This window comes from Dipteris shenzhenensis, chromosome 14, assembly GCF_047967505.1.
Source record: "Dipteris shenzhenensis isolate YYH24624 ecotype China chromosome 14, Dip_SZ_1.0, whole genome shotgun sequence".
Classification (NCBI taxonomy): domain Eukaryota; kingdom Viridiplantae; phylum Streptophyta; class Polypodiopsida; order Gleicheniales; family Dipteridaceae; genus Dipteris; species Dipteris shenzhenensis.
In genome coordinates, this window is record NC_141609.1 from 44,672,040 (window position 1) to 44,693,625 (window position 21,586).

At 39.5% G+C, this 21,586-nt stretch overlaps 1 protein-coding gene across 4 annotated transcripts in view; it reads right to left on the bottom strand.

Moving 5' to 3' along the window:
• Positions 1–9,582: 9,582 nt before the first annotated feature.
• The window catches only part of AARE (acylaminoacyl-peptidase-like protein), a 141,125-nt gene continuing 129,121 nt past the window's right edge, over positions 9,583–21,586 (bottom strand). For all 4 annotated transcript variants that reach the window (XM_087384567.1, XM_087384566.1, XM_087384568.1 and 1 more), the window contains one exon: positions 9,583–9,980. In XM_087384567.1, the coding sequence (XP_087240693.1) occupies positions 9,914–9,980 (67 nt within the window). In that variant the 3' untranslated portion in view covers positions 9,583–9,913. The remainder of the gene's footprint in view (positions 9,981–21,586) is intronic.

Consider the following 21,586-nt stretch of genomic DNA (forward strand, 5'->3'; position numbering starts at 1 on the left):
TGAAGGGGAAGAAGAGAAATTGGTATTCATTGGTAAATAGCTCACACAAGAAGATGAAACAAATGTAAAAGCAGTCCTAATGGAATACCAAGATTGCCTAGCATTGACATATAAGGAAATGAAGGGAGTTTCACCAGAAGTGGCAGTACACACGATACCTATTAGGGAAGGTTCCCACCCTAAGGTATATGGACCATATAGAACAAATCCAAAATATGGCACCATGGTCTGTGAAGAACTGGCAAAACTCTTAGATGTAGGATTCATCAGTGAGATAGAGCACACTAATTGGGTTTCACCCATCATCGTCGTGCCTAAACGCAACAAGAAGCTAAGGATACATGTCAACTTAAAGAATGTGAATGCCACCACAACCAAGGATCACTGTCCCCTACGCCTAACAGAAATAATGTTGGTAAAGGTGGCTGGATCAGATATACAACTTCTTGGATGGCTTTAGTGGCTATAACTAAGTGCAAATTGCTCCTGACAACCAATCCAAAACAACATTTGCTACCGAATGGGGAATCTTTGCCTATAGAGTCATGCCCTTCAGCCTATGTAATACCCCTGCCACATTCCTGAGAGTCATGTTCACCGCTGTTATTGTATAACCATGCGGGTTAGCAACACTATGCAGGTTGGTAGCAATGACTGCCATAGGTGTGCACAGGTAGGTTAGTCGCAACAACGGCCGATGGTTCGGTTCTCAAACGGTTCCTAACCAATGTTCTTGATCTTGTATGCATGCTATTACTAGAATTATGGCTCCATTCATTTGGGATATATGAGTTCTTACTATGAGAGATACATCTGACGGAGTGTTATGGTGATCTTTCTTCTTCCTTGTTCTTTGAGTTTTTTGTAGATGATGCACTGTATGTTCATCTTGTATACCCCATAGTGTCTGTGTGGTATAGTGAAGCTACCCATTGGTGATGTGATGCTCATTCTTACTACGGATGCAAGGAAAGTCATGATCCGGCCTCAATCTGGCAAGTGGCCCATCTTGAGTAGGGTGTTTCCATTCCCATGTCATCCTCTCCTTGTTGCTGCATGAGGAATGTTGCATGGTCAGTTGCAAGCATCGCCACACACTTATGTAGAGGTTCAGGAGGAGATTGCAGTAGTGAGACATCACATTCAATAATTTCAAGATGAGCTCCATCTAATGCATACAGAGCTGCAACACCCTACTTACGGTGAGGCAAGAGCGGAGACTGTCGTGACCAACCTCATTCAATGGCCTTGGGAGCGGATTTTGCATTTGATGTCCACACAATAAGCATGCATGCAAACATGTTCATAGGGTCCTCCTAATCCCTTAACACCAACGACATAGATCAGAGGAGTGATCCCAGTCATGAAGATGAGAACTCCCCGATTTCTCGCCAGGGGACACCCTCACATTCACACTCACCACCTCATACATACTCAAGTCTACATGTACGAGTCTCATTGGATGGATGCAATCCTCTCCAACAATAGTTTTGATAGCTTCACACAATCTATTCGGATGTGTGGCAACACCAAGAGTGGGCAGACTAGTGGTTCAATCCACAAGAGGGAGACGAATGGTGGCCCAAGTTAGGTACACTAAGTTATTGGGGAAGAAAAGTGATGACCCCGATGCTCATGTTAGGCAATTTGAAAAGGTGTATGTGGTCAACAACCCACCCTTTAAGGAACTGGGAAATTACTAGGGTTTCCATGCTTTAAGGAGGAGGCTTTCATTTGCTGTAATTTGATAATGAGTGTCAAATAACAATATGAAAGAGAATCCTTAGAAAGAGAATGGAAAGAATCCACTTGGCATAGATTTGATCTGCCAATTAGTTATGGTGGCGATGCTCTAGCGAGGGCCGGCTGCCAAAAACGATCCAGTAGATTGTAGGATGGAAGCCTGACAAAGGGTGCAGCCTGCTTGCATCTGGCACTGCTTGTTGCTTGCTTCCAGGGCTGATTTGCAGTAGAAGAAGATGGCGAGTTTCTGGCACCTTGGCGAATTTCTGGCACCTACACTATTTACAAAAATCAGGGCAGCAAGGTGACGATAGAGGCTGCAAAGGGGATCTGTTTGATCACGAGGTCATGTAGGCAAGTATGCAAAAGAGCCGGCTGATGCAGGCCATCGAGAACTATGCAAGATGGAGGCTTGACGAAGGGCATGACTTGCTGCAAGGATATGGCGCAAACACGTACAACTGTTTTGGAACAAAGAAAGCAGACGTGAAATCACGATTGGATTTCGCTTCTTTTTTTTTCTTGCTGGTTGGTGGTTGCCAAAATTTAAAACGTGGGTTTGGAGAACCCTTGGGTAGTCTAGGGTTAGTCTTGGGTATACTACATCACTGTCATGCTGTGAGAAAATCTCAAATATTCATTAAACAAAACATGTAGCTGACATAGTTATTTTGTCTATTTGTGAAATCAAGTAAAATATATTGTTAGACATGATAAAGCATTGTTTTGACTTTTCTTTACAGCTTCTGATGCTATGGATTTGGCATAAGAGTCAAAAAGAAAGCAGGGAAGAAGCTTTGCTACTTGCACCCCTTGAGCAAAGAAGCATACTTCATACTTAAAGTAGGAGGGTGTAAGTGGAAAAGTTGGTAGATATGATGGTAGGTCTAATTGGAAACCTGCTAAGTCACGTATTAATCGAAGAACCAAAGAACTTGTCACTTGTTACCAATGCAAAGAGAAGGGACACTACTCTTATGAATGTCCAAAGAATCCACTTGCTACACACAAGATAGGTACCCAAGCAAAGAATGCTACCAACAACAATGGAGGCAATGGAGGGAGAACCAATGGACGTATCAATGGTAATAGTCAGTGCAACAACTTCGCACGGATCAACTACATTGATGATGGATCCCATGATAAATCTTTCAAGCAAGAGGGCGAGGATGAGGACGACACTGAAGATGCCGACTACACCGCTTTAGGTAAGTGTTACTCAAGTAAAAATGCATCTTATTTTCGTACTTCTTTGTTACATATGACTACACTATTGCACGAAAAAGAAGATAGTGTCTTATTTGATGATGGAAGCACCCATGATTTCATTTTGCAACGTTTCGTTGAAAAGTTAGGGCCAACCATCAAAACAAAAAATAAAGTCAAATCAGCTTTTCAAGGATCGAATTATAATTGTTTGCAAATGGTTAAGGATCTCAAGGTGACTTTAGGGCCATTAGTTGAGAGCCGTGATTTCTTAGTCGCTCCTTTGCGTGAGCAAGATCTCATTCTAGGGATGCCCTGGCGCATTGATCATAATGCCAAACCTGATTATCTTGAATGCACCATTACTGTGACTCAAGGCATTGAGACTATGACTCTAGAATGCGACAATAATCTTCCCTCTTGGCCTATATTATCACATACCCAAGCTAAAAGAGCTTTGCGCAAACGTGAGAAGACATATCTAGTAATGGTCTCAATAAGATTGAGGCTAGTCCTGAGACTAAGAAAACTAAGCAAGAGCCTTTGGATCCTTTAACTACCTATGACGACTGCTTTATGGAAGACTTATCCCCTTGCCTACCTCAATCTAGATCTGAGGATCATAAGATTGACCTTATTCTAGGTAGCCTGAGGATCATAAGATTGACCTTATTCTAGGTAGCGCACTACCGTGTAAATCACCATATAGACACAATCCTACTGAGCAGCAAGAGATTCAATCCCAAATAGAAGATCTTTTGGCTAGAGGCCTAATTTGACCTAGTAGCTCACCATTTGAGGCACCCGTTCTTCTTGTCAAGAAGAAAAATGAAACTTTTCGAATGTGCATCGATTATCGCGCCTTAAATAAAATCATAGTGAAAAATCGATACCCCATTCCGAGAGTTGATGATCTACTCGACAAGTTGAAAGGATCCACAATCTTTAGTAAGATCGATCTTAAGTCAAGATATCATCAAGTGAGAGTGATCAAGCCCAATATTTTCAAGACTGCTTTTAGAACCCAAACTAGTCACTATGAATTTCTCGTTATGCCTTTTGGATTGACCAATGCACCTACCACATTTAGTCGGATGATGAATCGTATCTTCCTACCCTATCAAGACTTTGTGGTAGTTTTCTTTGATGATACCATGATTTATAAGCAAGAGTCAAGAGGAACATGAGAAACACTTGGATCTTGTTTTCTCTCTCTTACATGAGAACCAACTGTATGCCAACCCGGAGAAAAGTTCTTTTTTCCAGCCTAAAATTGAATATCTTGGACACATTGTTTCAGCTGAAGGCATTCGAGTAGATCCTAAGAAGGTAGAAGTGATAGTAAACTGGCCACAGCCTAAAAATATCCATGAGTTACAATCTTTTCTAGGTTTGTGTAGTTTCTATCGCAGATTTGTTAGAAATTTTGCACACAAGGCACATCCATTGACCGAACTACTACGTAAGACTCATGCTTTCTCTTGGGGTGAGCAGCACACTTTAGCTTTTCTACGACTTAAGGGTGCAATGACGCACACACCAGTTTTGACCATGCCGGACTTTACAAGACCCTTCTTTGCCATGGTCACTGATGCTAGTGGATAGGGTTTTGGGGCTATGCTCATGCAAGATAACCATCCAATTGCATTCAAGTCACGTAAATTAAAACCAAGCAGAGCTAAACTATTCCACGTATGATAAAGAATTAGCCGTTGTGGTGCATGCCCTTAAACTCTAGAAACACTATCTTATGGGTTCCGAGTTACTCATTAAGACTGATCACCAGAGTCTTAGACATCTCCTTACTCAGCCGGTGATCTCGGATTGGCACATTAAATGGGTTGCCTTTATTGACAGCTTTAAACAAATGATTCAATATCAACCAGGCAAAGACAATGTAGTTGCCGATGCACTGAGCCGTCGACCTAGCATAAATAATATCTCAATCATCGAGGGAGACCCTTTTGAGCCTATGAAGCCAGACTATCCTACTGATTGAGACTTTTCAAAAATTTGGCATAAGATTAAGCAAGCTAATAGCACCCCTATGGCCTCGTATTCCATTCATAATGACTATCTATTCTACGAAAAGCGCTTGTGTGTCACTACACCATTTCAACGCTTGGTACTAGATTAGGTACATCAGCCACCCTACATGGGACATAGAGGCGTCGCTGCTACGTATCAGATTGTAATTCAAGATTTTTTCTGGCCTAGCTTAAAGTTGATGTTGCAACTTTTGTTGCACAATGTCTTATTTGTCAAAAAGTCAAGAGCTATAAGGGCAAATATCAAGGTTTACTTATGCCTTTACTAATTCCTAATGGCCCATGGGAGCAGATTTCTATGGACTTTATTACTGGATTTCCTACAACTAGCTCAGGTTTTGATATGATTTGGACTATCATTGATAGATTTAGCAAGCAGGCTTACTTTATTCCTTGTAAGAAGATCTTGACTGCAGTTCAGGCTGCTCATTTGTTCATCAAGCACATCTTCATACACCATGGCCTTCCAAAAGTAATCGTGTTAGACTGGGATAGTAAATTTTGTAGTAACTTCTGGACCGCACTCTTTGATAATCATGGTACGAAGTTAGATTTTTCCATAGCTTTTCATCCCAAATCTAATGGCCAAACCGAGGTCACACAAAATACTATTTGTGACATGTAAAGTGCTTACGTGTCTGGTCAGCTAGACAAATGGGACAAATTTATACACATATTACAATTTGCCTACAACAACACTAAGCACTCTGCTACAAGCAAATCTCCATTCCAAATTGTCTATGGAAAGGCCATTCCTACTCCAGTGACCCGCCTTAAGCACCAAGTAGAGGCTACTGATTGATTTACTGAAGATTTCTCTAGCATTTTGGCTACTGTTAAAAAGAATATCGAGCATGCTCAAGCTGTGTATACTGCACGTGCAAACAATGGTAGAAAGAAAGTTGTATTTGCTGAAGGTGACCTGGTCATGTTATGTATTGAGAAGCGCAGACTTAAGAGTATTGAGACACACCCTATAGTTAAGTTTGCTCCTAAATCCTATGGTCCCTTTAAAGTTTTGGAGTGCATTAATGACAATACCTATCAGCTTGAATTACTACCCGATTGGAAAATTCATAATTCTTTTCATGTGCACCTCCTGAAACCTTTCCATGGAGACCCACCAGTTTGACCTATTTTAGACGATGCATCGTTGCTTCAAGGAGAGACCCAGCTCTTAGAGCTAGACCAAATCATTGATCAACAAATCACTCAAATGAGACGTGGAAACTCGTATCCTATTTATCTTCTTACATTTAAGAACCACCCTGTTGAGGATGCCCAAGTGATATTTTCGCCAATACTCTGATTTATTGACTACTTTTTTGTCGCGCAATTGAGGGCGATTGCAATTTCAAGCAAGAGGGATGTTACAAAAATTGGAATTGTCCCATTAATTTAATCCTTCAGTATTTAGTTTAGTGAGATTCAGCATTTTTGTCGCAGATTTACCTATTTAATTGATAGAGGAGATTGGTTATTTCCTATTTTGATAGTACCTATTAAAAAAAAGGAAAGTCAAAGCGTGTGTAGATTATATGAAGTTAAATGCCCAAATTGTGCTACATCCCTTTCCTATTCCATACACAAATGGTGTAATTGACCAAATTGTTGGACATGATATGTACTTATTTATGGATGGCTATAGTGACTATGATTTGCACCCGAGGATCAGACTAAGACTACTCTTATCATTGGGTGGGGTGTCTATGCCACAAAAGTCATGCCTATTGGACTCAGGAATGCACCATCTACTTTTCAAGCATTCATGGTTGAAACTTTCAAAGACTACCTAACCAAATTCATTGCCATTACCTGTATGACTTCTATGTTTAGTCATCTATCTCTATTCACTTGAGTTATCTAGGGAAAGTATTTGACAGGTGCAGACAAGTGAGTATTTCACTAAATCCTACTAAGAATGTGTTTTGTATCCAAGTTGGTGTTTTGCTTGGCCATGTAGTTTCTAAGGATGCCATAAGGACCAAACTAGGGAAAATGCAAGCTTTTGAATAAATGCCTAAAATTTCTCATTGAAAATATTATATGCAAATATGGATGCCCAATAGAATTTATCAGTGATCAAGTTTCCCATTTTATGAATAAAGTCTTGAGTTGTTGACTCAAGAATTTAAGGTGATGCACAGTGGATACCGCATATTATCCACGGTGTAATAGACAAGCCGAGTACACCACCAAGACTCTCAAATTGATGCTCACCAAAATTTCTAATAATCATATAGATTGGGACAAAAAATTGCATGCCGCATTATGGGTTTACAAAATTGCTTATAAGGTCACCACCAACCTCACCAAGAGACATCATATATCCCAACGTAGAGGGAGAATTGCAACACCGAGGAATAAAACTTTAATTCCTAAGCACAAGAAATGCAAAAGAAGCGCTAGTAGCAATTTGAGTTCATCTTTGACTTTTTCTTCTCCTAGCTGTTCATGAGGTAAGCATCGAGGAACACATCTTTGTGGCATAAAGGCTGAGCCAAACACTCTTGTATTAGTCTTAGAGCCACTATGAGACTTGGATTTGTTTTTTAAGTTGCTCTATCCCAACTAAATGCTCAAGCGGAAAGTATTCAAAGGCTAAGAAATTTAAGAAGATAGGAAAATATGTCTACTTTGTCACCTAGGCTGGGGCATCTTGGCAAACTAAGAAGGCTACAATGTTTAGACACCAATTTGTTTGACCTATGGTATGAAGGACTATCAAGAGTCATCAAAGTTCCAAAGGGCGAGTTTGCTTCTTATAGTATAGTTAGTGCATGGTGGTGCCAAATAGTTAGATGGAACTACTTCCACGGCTCAAAAGAAATTTAAAAAGTATTTCTACCAACAATTTCTCACAAAGCAAATTCTAGATGAGGTCCACATCGCATGGGATGGTCTTCACATGAAGAGGGAGAAATGGTGAAATCATTTAATCAAAGCTTTTGGGATGCATATTTGCAGGTTGCCTTGTTTCAAGAAATTTTAGCAAAGACTTGGCGCAAGAAGTATCGAGCAAGATTGCCACTAAAAATTCGAGTTGCTTTGAATACGATGAACGATGCAATGCTTCAGGACCTCATGCATTCAACAAAAGTTGTAATATGAAGGACTCAGCTCCATATCAGAAGGAGAAGAAATATGTTTCATAATGTCAACTGGAAAAGTTTCTATATTTCTAATTGTGTTTACTTAGTTACACGGTGGGGACATTGATAGAGGACTAGGATTAGTCCAAAGCATACGAATGCATACATTGGCTAACCATTTTATCGTTAAAAATGTGCTTGGTGGTATTTTAGTTATAGCAAGTGCTTGGAGAGGGCTAAAATCCCCACATCTGAGGAGAAAACGCATGCAAACAAGATGTTCAAAGTGCCAAAGAGAACCACACATTCCAAATCACTATTTTTAGCAAGATTTACCATGATTGGAATTCTTGACGCTTCTACTAGTCTGGAGGACGAAGTTTGGAAAGCACTCGCTGCGTTGTATCTCTGGCTTCCTCTTTTTTTTTTTGCAAAACAGAGACTTCTATTGAGTATTAACGAAAACCGTTAGAGCAAGCTCCATACGGGAATATGGGATACACCATGCAATGCATGAAAAGCTCAAGGGCCAAAAAGAAAGGATTGGGGCTGCTTCCACACTATGCTTTTGGGTTTTTGCTTTCTTCATCCTCAACAGCCTCCCTTTTCTTTAGCTCTTGGATCTATTCTAGGTCGATGAAAGAACACACTGCCGCTTGCTTGTATCTTAAGATCTCTAGTTCCTTCTCCTGTGAGTACCTGGGAGTGTGGGTGCTTGCTCTTCTACCTCTTTGGCCTGTCTGTATGTAGTCTTCTGAGTGCAATGCATGCCACATTCTCTGGGCCTATCCAATGGGTTCAAGATACTTGGATATTTTGAACTATAGCAGTGCATTGTCACATCTTATGCTCTCACTATGACCGCCTCTTCTTCAATCATGGCAGCAAACCAAGCCCTTTCATCATCTTCCAACTAAGTAATAGGTCTTGGCCTTTGAGTAAATTCACAAAAACTCAATAAAACTACATTTGCAGAATCGCTATGCTAGCTGTTACAGGATTGGAAAACCAGACATCAGCTAGTTTAGAAACCACATGGTCGTGCTTGTAACCAAACTATAACAGGGAATTTTAATTGAATATATATACCTTCATAAGAGTGGAATATGCCATGATATTTTTCCATTGAATTGGTGCAATAAGATAATTGACTGTGCGCTCAAATGACAATCATTAAGCATTGGAATTACACATATACAAACAAATTTTAATCCTTTCATTTTGAGTCATTGATTGCCAAAAGATAGAGCAGTAACACAGGATGCTTGCCCAGTGATGCTTACCTAACATGAAAATTCTCTCTGTAAAATCTGTTAGAGCATGGCCTGACAAAACATCGTAGCTAGATTTCACATATATGTAAATTCTGGTGACTTGAGCATGCAACTCTACGACTATTTGTCAACATGTCATGCAAATTTGAGAAATCCAGTAGATACTGTTAGTAAACACTGAAGCTACATGAATTACAAATTAGCTTGGAAAACATGCGATGTCCCAGATGCACAAAATGATTCATGTTGGTTTTAGGAGTCTTCATGTAAACTTAACAGAGGTGGGAATGATCTGTACCATATGTACTTTTTTCAAGAATGTTCCTCTGTTGATAAAAAAAATCACTTTTGGGACAATCCAATGGTTAGATATGCTTCCTCCTAAAAATGAAGCACATCGCCATTTTGTTTGTATGCAACCGAGTAAATTTCACTGAAGAAAGAGTGCTTGTGCACATAACTGTATATGTATACCAAGCACTGTGGATGTACAAGGCATACACCAAAAATTGTCTCAAATAAATTCCAGTTAAGATGGTGCACTCTCTGTTTACACTTCAAGATGCTTCTTAAACCAGGCTCCAATGTTAAGCCAGCTTTCAAATTCTGATTGTGGTCTGTAATACAAGAAAGGATTGTCAGTTCAAATGGCTCCTAGAAATGCCATACATTCCCCATCCAGCTACTCTGTTAAATAACTGGCCGTTATAATATTTAGTTCCAGCTCTTTTCACATATACTCTCTTGTCATATGATATGGGCTTCAAAATAAATTCCTTAGTTATAACAATCATACAGGCACCTATGATATGGATCCATGTAAGAAACCGTGCAGCCAACATACAGATCAAAATGCAATGTCAGCCACAAAACATGTCAACAAATGTCATACTGCTCTACAAAGTGTAAAAGACAACTGTGAGGATTCACATGTGCTTTTGTTTTGTTGGGTGGGGTGAGGGGTGCATGTGTTTTTTTTTTGGGGAGGGGTTGAGGGTGAATGGGGGCGCGGCGCAGGGGGGAACGGACATATTGTCTTACCGTGAAAAGGAAAACAGACATATTGTCTTACCATGAAAATAGGATTACTAGCTCAGGAGAAAGCCAAGAGGCCTGTTACGGAGTGTATGCCTTATGTGAAAACCATGGCAAGGAAACAAAGCATGTGGTTGTATGCTGCCATGATCTCTGGTATGTAGGCTAATGCCATTAACTATGAAAACACATGGCTAGACCATAGCATACATTTTCCTGTTGGAGCACTTTAGCAAGAATCAGATTATAGATCAGTCAGACTACATAGGAATTTAGGGATGCTAGGAAGAGAAAGTGGCAGCCACAACCATGAAAGAGAAAGCCACATCAAACAAAGAGAGAATGACATTATAATGAGGAAACAAAAGCCTTGAGGTCATCATGGGAAACTGAGCAGTTAACCCAAGATGCAAGAATATTTCAGATCAACCCACTCCCATAAACTTGGATATATGTCGAATTCTCTCTGAGAGGCCCATGAGTGAGAGATCGCAATAGCAAGGACAAAAGCAGATAACCTAGTCTTCTCCATTGAGGATGTAGAGGGAGAACTTAGGAAAATAGAAAATAGGAAAAAAGCACACTTACAAGCAGTAAGAGCTTGGTTCCTCAAAAGGACAGGACCTACTACCAGGACATGACTTTGTGATATGCACAATATGGCCATATGAAGGGTTTCCCACAGGACTGGGTTGCAAGTTGGTCAAACCCCCTTCACAAAGGCTGTGACAGGCAATCCGAGAAAATACCTCAACCATTATGGTCAGATCCACATATCAACTCTTCTATGGGCATCTGTCCTAACAGAAAATCATGGGGACTCTTTCCACAGATTGTGAAAATGGATGAAACAACATCGCTGCTAATGAAGAAGTCAATGGCAAAATTTTCCATATTTGGCAGTAAAAATTGCAACTTGGAAAATGAGATGGCCTGAAGGAATATTCGAGGTGAGTTTTGGCAGGAGGTTCATCCAACACATTGAGAAGATGTTGACAGCCCCACAGCATGGGAAACTGTTCGGCAAGAAGATGAAGCATCAAAAGAACGATGAGTGGCTGAGACAGACTAACAAAGCATCCAGGCAAGATGAGACCCATGAAACAATTAGTGAATTAAAGGCAAGGGTGGACGAAAACCAATTCATCCCTCAGTCAGTCACCGGAGCATGGCAATAGAGTAAAACTTTGCAGCTGCTGATCTTACATAAACAAATATTCAAATTTATTTGCTGGAGGAATATATCTAATTTTGCAAAGAGTAGAAGTTCTTGCAGTTTCTTAGATCGTAGCATTACTAGAACTTCTTTAGGCTTAGAGGTTCATATGTATTAAACAGCAACAACCTGATCTTGAATATCACAAGAATGCTTCACATTAACTCAAGCATCTCCAACAGAGGCACATGTTCACAACAGATGCTCCTGCTGCAAGGATGAAACCACTCTTTTTCGAAAACCCTGCAGTGGAATTTATGATTGAAGTTCGTATAATGAAGCAACTATCCTCAGTTTACTGATTTTGCCTCATTCGTGGGAAGAATATGACTCCATGGTTGTTTACCAGGCCCTCCTACAGCCTTGTTCAATTACTCTTGGTACTTCCCAAAGTGGTTTTATGCCAAATCTTTTTTACTCAAGCTTTCCAAGGTTGATACTCCAATGTAGATTGTCCAAAAGACACAATAGCTTGAGAAAGCGGATGCTTGATACTTTGGTGATCAGTCATCTTAAATTTAGTTTTATACAAGTAATGCTTCCAAAGCTTGAGAGCATGCACAACAGCCAACAACTCCTTTTCACAAGTGCTGTACCTTTAGTTCAGCACTTTGAAGGCTGTCAAAGGCTATAGGATGACCTTCTTGCATTAAAATTGCTCCCAATAGACTCACCAATCGCATAAGTACAGAGTACAAGAAAAGTTCTTGCCCATATCAAGAAGACCTAAAGCTGGAACTGTAACTAATGCTCTTTTTAAGCTTTCAAATGCTGTCTGTCTGTTCAACGATTGCCAATGGAGAAGCAATTTGGGAAACAGTTCGAACACTTCCCTAAGAAAGAACTCATCTCATGGGAGTAGGCCACTCTTTTACTATTTTAGTCTATTGGAAACCACCGTGACGCCTTCAGTAGAGATATTTCTCTTGATAGATTTTTCAATATAAGTATGGCCTTCATTATCATTCCCATCCATCCCTTCCCCGGATAACGCTTTTTATATAAATGAATTGCAGAAATTCAAATGAGAGAGTTCCTTCACTTAGAGCACAACAAGATTCTTAAATTTGAGGTGCTCCCTTTCGCTTGCAGATGTTGATGTTGCCGTTCCAAACACAGCCTCAAAGCGTGTGCTGAGGCTCACTTTTGAACAGCCCTCAATTTCCAGCTTTCTCTTCCAATAGATGCAATAAGAGATTGGATTGTTAGCAATTGGATCTGCTGTGCCACCAAACCTTCAACACAGCCCTTCCGTCAAGGTCGAGCAAATGCAAATGCCTCCATGGAGCGACTTCTTCAGCGCCGCTAGGTTGACTGTGACTTCTTCCAAGTAACTCCTACTGAATTGCAGGGTATTTGGTCATTTGGGGATGCACCGATAAGAGCAGATTGGGGAAATTCTGTTGAAATAGTTATTGATTGTCCTTCTGTATGTCCACAGCTAGTTACCCTGCTGGGGAATGGCTAAATCTACATAAAGGATTTCGCAATATGGACCATTGGAAAAGTTTATGCAGGGATTCCAATCAGGTGGAGATTGGGCTGGAATTTTCACGGGTTGCAGTTCGCTTCATTGTGGAAGAGTGTGAGAAGGAGAAGCACGTGCAGATTGCGACCTTGCCCTTTGCTCGAGGCTTTGCCAAGAGCCTTTCCGGCCAAGGAATAATCACAATACTTCCACTTTGTGCCACTGAGAGGGTAAGGCATGATCTAGCTTCTCAGAGTACTACTAATACTACTACAGGGGGATTCAATTCTCCCTAAAACCTAGGTTAATCCTTAGACCTTAGGTACTAGAGTTTCTAAGGTTCCTTGACCCCTCTGTCCCTTTTTACCCTATGCAATGACCTATAACTTATCATAACTTTCCCTCCATATCTCACTCAAAATGACTCTGATTTTAGAGCCGTTTGAACCAATGTTCTTCTTTTGATTAGTCCTAGTGATTAGCATACTAATTTGGTAATACTGGCTACTCATGCCATAATAATTAAAAAAGTGCTTGTCAACAAGGATTGCAAAAGCCTTTGCAGCACTAGAAGCCTTTTCTTGAGCTTGTTCACATGCCATCTTGGATTTTTGGTTGTTACCACCACCCATTAGGTCTCTCGAAGAGTTGGACACTTGTTCTTGCAAGGTACACCTCACGTGGACAATTTCTATACATGTGCTCGTTAATTTACTCATTTTCTTCTTCAAAAGGCTCATTCAAGAAAAGGAATGACGAAATCCCCCTTCGTCCTGAAATTTTTCTTTGAGTATGTTTACGATCATCAAAGCTAAAATTCAAAATCAAAGTAGGGAGCTGTAAGGCCCAATTTCTCTCTCATCTTTAGCGTTCTACATTTTTAAGAAGTTAGTCTTAGGTCAGGTAATTAGAGTTTGGGGTCACTCCTCTGCAGCTTGATGCAATCTTTCAAGTGGTCACTTAACTCCATAGGGTCAAAGAGTTTGGGACCACGACATCTAGACGATGCAGATTTCCATGGCTCCTTTTGACATACTGGACAAGATGTAACATAATGGAAGACATCTCTCTATACCTCAGGCCAATGACTTCTATGCCCACTGAAGGGTGGATTATGGCTTTCATCAATGCACTTCCCTGAAATTCTAATGACACAAATTCTATTCCAGAGATATCCGTCACATAAATAGATATCTTTATGCCCGTTCTTGCACTGAACTCCGCCCAAATATGTGGAAAATCACATCCTTATATGCAGCCTTAATCACAGCTAACTCTCATGATAAGCAGTGGAAATTGCATTGACTGGTCATCTTCATGATAAGGCATATGCAACAACATTTTTCTTGCCTGGGTATGTTGAACCTGAAAATCAAACATAGCAAGAAAATTTGCCCAATGCATATACATTTCTCTTACTAGAGGAAAATAGCATACACTATGATGATCAATTTGAATAAGAAAGCCAACTCCAGTAGATAATGCTTCAAACACATAAATCATCAATTATAGCGAGCAACTCTTTTTCGTAAACATCATAATCAACCTCAGCATCTTTCAGCCTCCTATTCTCATACGCAACTACATGACTATCTTGTAGGAGATTTGGCCCAATGCAACCCCCACTAGCATCTACTTATACCAGAAGGGTTTCTGCAAATCTAGCATTACCAACATTGGTGTTGTGGTAAGGGATATCTTGAGCTCTCCAAAGTCTACTTTCTCTTTTGCTCCCCAATCGAAAGCTCTTCCCTTCTTTGTCGAATCATGCAATGGAGAAGCTTTATGCGTGAAGTGATGGATAAATCCGCTAAAAACAGAACAAAGACCAAGAAATGAACAAACTTCATGCACATTCTTGAGATCAGGCCATTCAAGAACGCTTTCAACTTACCTCGATCCATCTTGATCTCTCCCTTTGACATGATATGACCTAGAAATTGCATCTCAAATAAGAAGAATTTACTCTTCTTAGTAATAATAGCTGGTTCTCCTTCAAAAGTTCAAATATCACTTTTATGCTTCATATGCTCCTTTTCATTCTTATTAAAGACAACGATGTCATTGAAGAATGTCCCCATAGAAGATTGATGCTTTTGAAAGATTCGGCTCATCATTGGATACAAGTTGGCATAAGCAATACTTAAACCAAAAGAAACAACAATATATTCATACAAATCTTATGAAATCAAAAAACTGCCTTATGAATATCATGTGGTACTATCCGCATTTGATGATAACCACCCTTCACGTCTATCTGGCTGAAAATCTGTGCTCCCTTTAATATGTCAAGAATCTCATCTTTTCATGGTATTGGAAATTCGTTCTTGACTGTCATCTTATTCAAAGCTCTGTAATCCACACATTCTCGAAGACAATCCTTTTTTAGGGAAAGTAACACAAAAGAACAAAATGGTGACCTACTAGGATGAATCAGCCCATTTTCCATCAGCTCTTGAACCTGCTTTTGTATTTCGCCTTGTTGAGATTTGCTCACCCTATAAAATAGTTTATTCCGTGGTCCACTCCTTGAAATCAAATCTATACTCAAATATTGTCAAGGGGTGATTCTTGTTTGTAACCCATGCAAGTTCACTGTTTTGTGCTCAATTTCGATTTCTTGTCGATGAGCTTTGTGTGATTTTCAGAAAGTTATTGTTGTTTAATAACTTACATTCTAAATGTAAATTAAACAAAACATTGAAAACACAATTCTGCTAAAGCAAGGCTTTAACACTTTATTGCAGTATTGAAACTATAAGCGTAGCAACATATCCTCTCCTTGCATCAAGAATCTTCAGAAAAGTTACTCATTTGGCTAGCAGTGTAGCATGTGTAGCCTTCGTTTGTTTTTCTTTCCCAAGAAATGTAATCGGATAAGTCTCAAAAGAGATCAATTATTGGATAAAGTCAAATTCATAAAAGAAAAGTTTGCTAAGAATACAGGGCAGATGGGAATACCAATGCTTTGTTGGACTAATCAGTCCTAGAGTTACAAGAAATTATCTAGAAGAATTGTTCAACCAATAGTAGACAACTTCGGCAGCTACAACCTTTGTGTACTATTTCTTTTTGAAAACAATATCTCGACTTGGACTTCACCCAATAAAAATCAAAATATATCAATGATTTTTAAACTCTTTGAGCATTGCCTCTATCTTTTACATAGTGAAAATTTGTGAAACAAGATTTCACATCAAGTTTGCATCTCCTAGATTCATCTTACTATAGAATGTAGTAAAATAAACATTTCCAAGCAAGACCACAATACACATATATTTTATAATCCATGACCACTCAAAAAACTTTATGATTGATAAATCCTCGGACCCCTACCAAGTCATTGAGTGTCCAACTTACATCTACTGGGACACCAACCTCTCTCAATAGGTTTCTCCAAAGATCATGAACCATTGGAGAACTTCTCTTATCTTTGACGTAGCTGTAGTCAAGCTATCAAGCAAATTGTACACTCTTTGGTCACCCGTAAGTATGAGAAGGTGATAAGAGCCCAAAAGTGAACAACCTTGGAGGGTGGTGAATGAGCAAGAAAGAATTGCCTACACCTTCCTCCAAATACATTACAATGAAGTTATTAACAAAAATTCCATTTTATCCCCTTTCACCTACCAATGTCTTTTAAAAGGTGAATTTTAGAAATTAGGTGCTCATTTGGATTTGGAACAAAAAGTTAGGCGACCATGGCATTCGCATTTTTGAGGAAAAACCTATGTTGATTGCCCAAACTGTCAAACTTTGGCAACCTATATCTTTTGATTGAAAAATCCAAATGGGGTCATGTAGCATAACAAATCAAATGGCAAGACATGATTTAGATATTCAACACGTTTATTGCACCATTTAATCAAGTTATGTGCATCAAAATAAGCATTTTATGAATTTATGGTTAATTTTCTCCACCAAGTTTAGAACATGATCGCCCATTTTCGGCTATCATTTCTCCAGGGTGAGGATAGTAGGAAGCCCACTTAGACACTCCTTTTTCAAGGGGGATATTTGGAGAGAGAAAATGTTCACTAATTTAAACAGCTTGACTATACTTTGATGAACTTTCAATTACAACAAAGATGGTTAGTGATGGCAAGCCTCATTTGCAATTATGTTGTCTATCGAAAATAAGTTAATACTGGAACCGCCCTCTGCAATAGAACCAAGGGTACATATGTCATCAATGCTTCCTGTAAGAATGGGAACTTAAGTGTGTTTGCCACAAGAGCTGCCCTGAGACATATGCCCATGGAGCCTAAGGATGTAGAGGGAGTGGTTATCACGAGGGCACAGCATAACGGCCTAAACATGGAGGGACTACTAAGCATTAACTATACAGTCACTTGGTTCTTCAAACATGCCTCCAAGGATGATGCATCACTGCTAACTTGGAATAGGGAAGCTATTGTGTAATATAAAACATCAAAAGTTTTCACACAAAAAAAAGAGAGCGTTGAGTTTGGGTGTGTTGTGTGTCCTTCCTTTTGGTCCCCTTTTCTATCCATACAAGTTGACCTTTCTTTAGCCGCTGTCCATAAGCCTTCTTTCGCCTCTTCTTTCATTTCACAACCTCTTACTCTCCTCTCTGTCTGCTGTCCTATTCCTCTTTCCTTAGCTCAGTTAACCCTTCATGGAATCAATTCAATTTCAAAGGAATGACCTCAAGCGTCGGCGGGTCTTGGTTGCAAAACATGCAGAATTGTGTACCAACCCCAAGCTGTATCCATTTGCTGACACTTTGTAGGAGGGTTTTTAAGAGATAAATCATGCATGGGATATGATCCAGTCCCTGAGTTTCGAGTTTCTGTCCTTGGGAAGGCTTTGTATGCACCGGTTATGAGCTTGGCTCAAAGAGCAGCGGTTTGGTTCTTTCTTGGCCATATGCTTGAAGCAACAAATGTGGCACAATGGTTTAAATCATTGCTGAAAGGATCTTTTGTTGAGGGCTGCTATAAGGCTGACAGAGATTTTTATGAGGTTATTTTCACGATGCCCAATACAAGCAATAGCTTTTGCAAAAATATCCTCTCTTTTTTGGCAATCAATTGGTTCATGTCTATCCATGTATGCCTATAAAGGACTACCAAAGTCTTATCCGACATGTATGTCCTATATGGGTTGAGGTGGTTGACCTCCCTTTATATTGCAGGCCTTTGTGTGCTTCGGATATCTGCTCTGGAACTTGATTCATAAGCTCATCATATACGAGCCCACATTGTTGCTGATCCCTATGAAGTCTCAGCTATCTGACATGGTGAAGTACATAATTCCTTTTTTTTCCTTATCAACGTCAGTCATAATCCTGGTATCATCTGATGTGGTTACCGTAAAGCGAAAAAACAGAGAGCTCGACAATGCTTGCATCAATATGGAGTGCAATGTTAAGGCCTAAAGGGCAATAAGGTAGGTCCTTTCTGGACATGTGGCACTCAGGTGGGCTCCAAGTGACAAGCATTGGGTTCATGGGAGATTCTAGAGAGAGGCTCCATAAAAGGAAGAAAGGAGAGGGAACTCGGAGAGAGTTCATCTATGGTTGCAAGAGGGAGCACTCTAGGAATTGTGGCTGGGTGGTGGATCAGAGTTGAGCCCTTATTTGTGGTCTCTTTGGCAAAGGGCAGTGATAAAAAAGTTTGGGACACCATGATACATGGTGTAGAGGTGGATATTCAAGGTTATCGAGATGCCTTGGATTTCCAAATCGTGCATCTCAACCGAACAGATATAGTGCTTGGTCGAGAATGGTGTATAGTCTTGGGCATAGCTTACAGTGGAGTTATCTTAATAACTCCATTATGTTTGAAAAAGAGGGTAAAGTATTCCAAATTCAAGGAGAACATGATGTGCCTAACTCTCCTTTATTTGTTCGATGGAATTGAAACGACTACTACACCAAGAAGAATGTGAGGTATATCTCTGTGAACTTACTTTTATTGGTGATTTTATGTCTTCTGCATCAGAAAGAAGTAATGTTGTTTTTTATAATGTTAAAAAGTATAAATCTTCTTTCAATGATTTAATGTTTGAATTTAAAGACGTTTTTCCATCTGATTTACCTGATGGTTTACGTTCTGGGAGAGAAGTAGATCATAAAATAGATTTAATTCTTGGATCTACCTCTGTTTGTAAACCCCCATATAGGCTTAGTCAAATGGAGGAACGTGAGGTTGAAAGACGGCTAACGGAATATCTTAGGAAGAGCCAAATCCAACCAAGTAGCTCACCTTAGTCTGCACCAATTTTACCGGTAAAGAAAAAGGATGGTACTATGCGTTTATGCATAGATTACAGAGAACTAAATAAATCACCATAAAAAATAAGTATCCTATGCCTCGCATTGATGAGCTCTTTGATTAATTGCAAGGGGCAAAATACTTTACTAAAATTGATTTAAGATCAAGATATCACAAAGTACAAATTAGGAAAGAGGATGTCCCTAAGACATTATTTCGTACTAGGTATGGGCATTATCAATTTAAAGTAATGCCATTTGGATTAACAAATGCTCTAGCAACTTTCATGACACTTATGAATAGTGTCTTAAGGCCATATCTAGGAAAATTTGCTGTAGTTTTTTTAGACGATATCCTTGTTTATAGTAAAACCAGAAAAAAGCATTTGGAACATTTGCGAAAAGTGTTCCAACTGCTTAGAGATAATTCACTCTTTGCTAAAGAATCCAAATGTGAATTCTTTACAAAAGAAGTGAAATACTTGGGACATATAATATCCCAAGAAGGGGTTCATATGGACCTTGACAAAGTAAGGGCCATATTGGAATGGCCACATCGTACAAATTTATAAGAATTACAGATATTCTTAGGTTTGTCAGGATTCTATAGGAGATTCATCCAGGATTATACTAGGATTGTTGTTTCGATGACGGACCGGCTTAAGGGGTTCCAGGTGCTTAGAGATAATTCACTCTTTGCTAAAGATTCCAAATGTGAATTCTTTGCAAAAGAAGTGAAATACTTGGGACATATAATATCCTAAGAAGGGGTTCATATGGACCTTGACAAAGTAAGGGCCATATTGGAATGGCCACATCCTACAAATTTAGAAGAATTACAGATATTCTTAGGTTTGTCAGGATTCTATAGGAGATTCATCCAGGATTACGCTAGGATTGTTGTTCCGATGATGGACTAGCTTAAGCTGTTCTAGCTGCTTAGAGAAAATTCACTCTTTGCTAAAGAATCCAAATGTGAATTCTTTGCAAAAGAAGTGAAATACTTGGGACATATAATATCCCAAGAAAGGGTTCGTATGGACCTTGACAAAGTAAGGGCCATATTGGAATGGCCACATCCTACAAATTTAGAAGAATTACAGATATTCTTAGGTTTGTCAGGATTCTATAGGAGACTCATCCAGGATTACGCTAGGATTATTGTTCCGATGACGGACCAGCTTAAGGGGAAGGGAAGCACCTTCATATGGTATAAACCTCAAAAGAGAAGTTTTGTAAAATTAAAAGTAGCTATAGCGGCAGCCACTGTCTTAAAAGTAGTGGATCCCAATGACCATTCGTGCTTGAGACAGATGCCAGTGATTTTGCTGTTGGGCTGGTACTTATAAAAAAAGATCGACCAATGGCTTTTGAAAGCAAAAAGTTAGATCATGCCCAATGGAATTACTCGGCATATGAGAAGGAACTATATGCTATAGTCCATGCTTTAAAAGTGGAGAGGCACTACTTATATGGTGCAAAATAATCTTTGATCAAGAGAGCATTAGTGGATTTGTAATCAGCTAGAGCTTAAAGGTAGAAAAGCTAGATGAGCTGAGTTAATGCAAGAGTTTGATATACAATTGACATATAGGAAAGGAAAGTTCAATGTGGTAGCAGACTCTCTTAGCCGAATGCCAATTGTTAATAAATTGAGTTTTACTCAATTTCAGAATGATTTCCTAGAGCCCTTAAAGGGAAAATGTGAGTTTGATCCTCACTTCTCTGAAATATGGAAAGCAATTAGAAACAGGGAGAGGCTTTCACTGAGGAGTCGCATGGAAATGGCAACACACCACAGGTTGGTGATAAAGGACTCAAGTGGAAAAAATATACTATTGAAGATGGCTACCTACTCTACAAGGGTAGAGTATGTGTTCCGGATAATAATGACATTAGGTGCCAAATTCTTTTTGAATGTCATGATAGTCCGAGTGCGGGACAAGGAATTCAGAAAACATATGTGCTTCTGAAAAGACAATTATTTTGGCTTGGAACAGGTAAGAACGTCCAAGATTATGTATTGAAGTACCAAAAATGTCAAGTCAATAAGATTGAACGACTTAAGGTAGGAGGTCTCCTACACCCATTGGAGATCCCATCTGGCAAATAGGAAAGCATCTCCATGGATTTCATTGTGGGATTACCTAGGACACAAAGGGGACACAACTCAATGTGGGTAATTGTCGATCGATTGACCAAGATGGCTCATTTCATTCTTATCAATGAAGATGTTAAAACTCCAGAATTAGCTAGGCTATTTGTG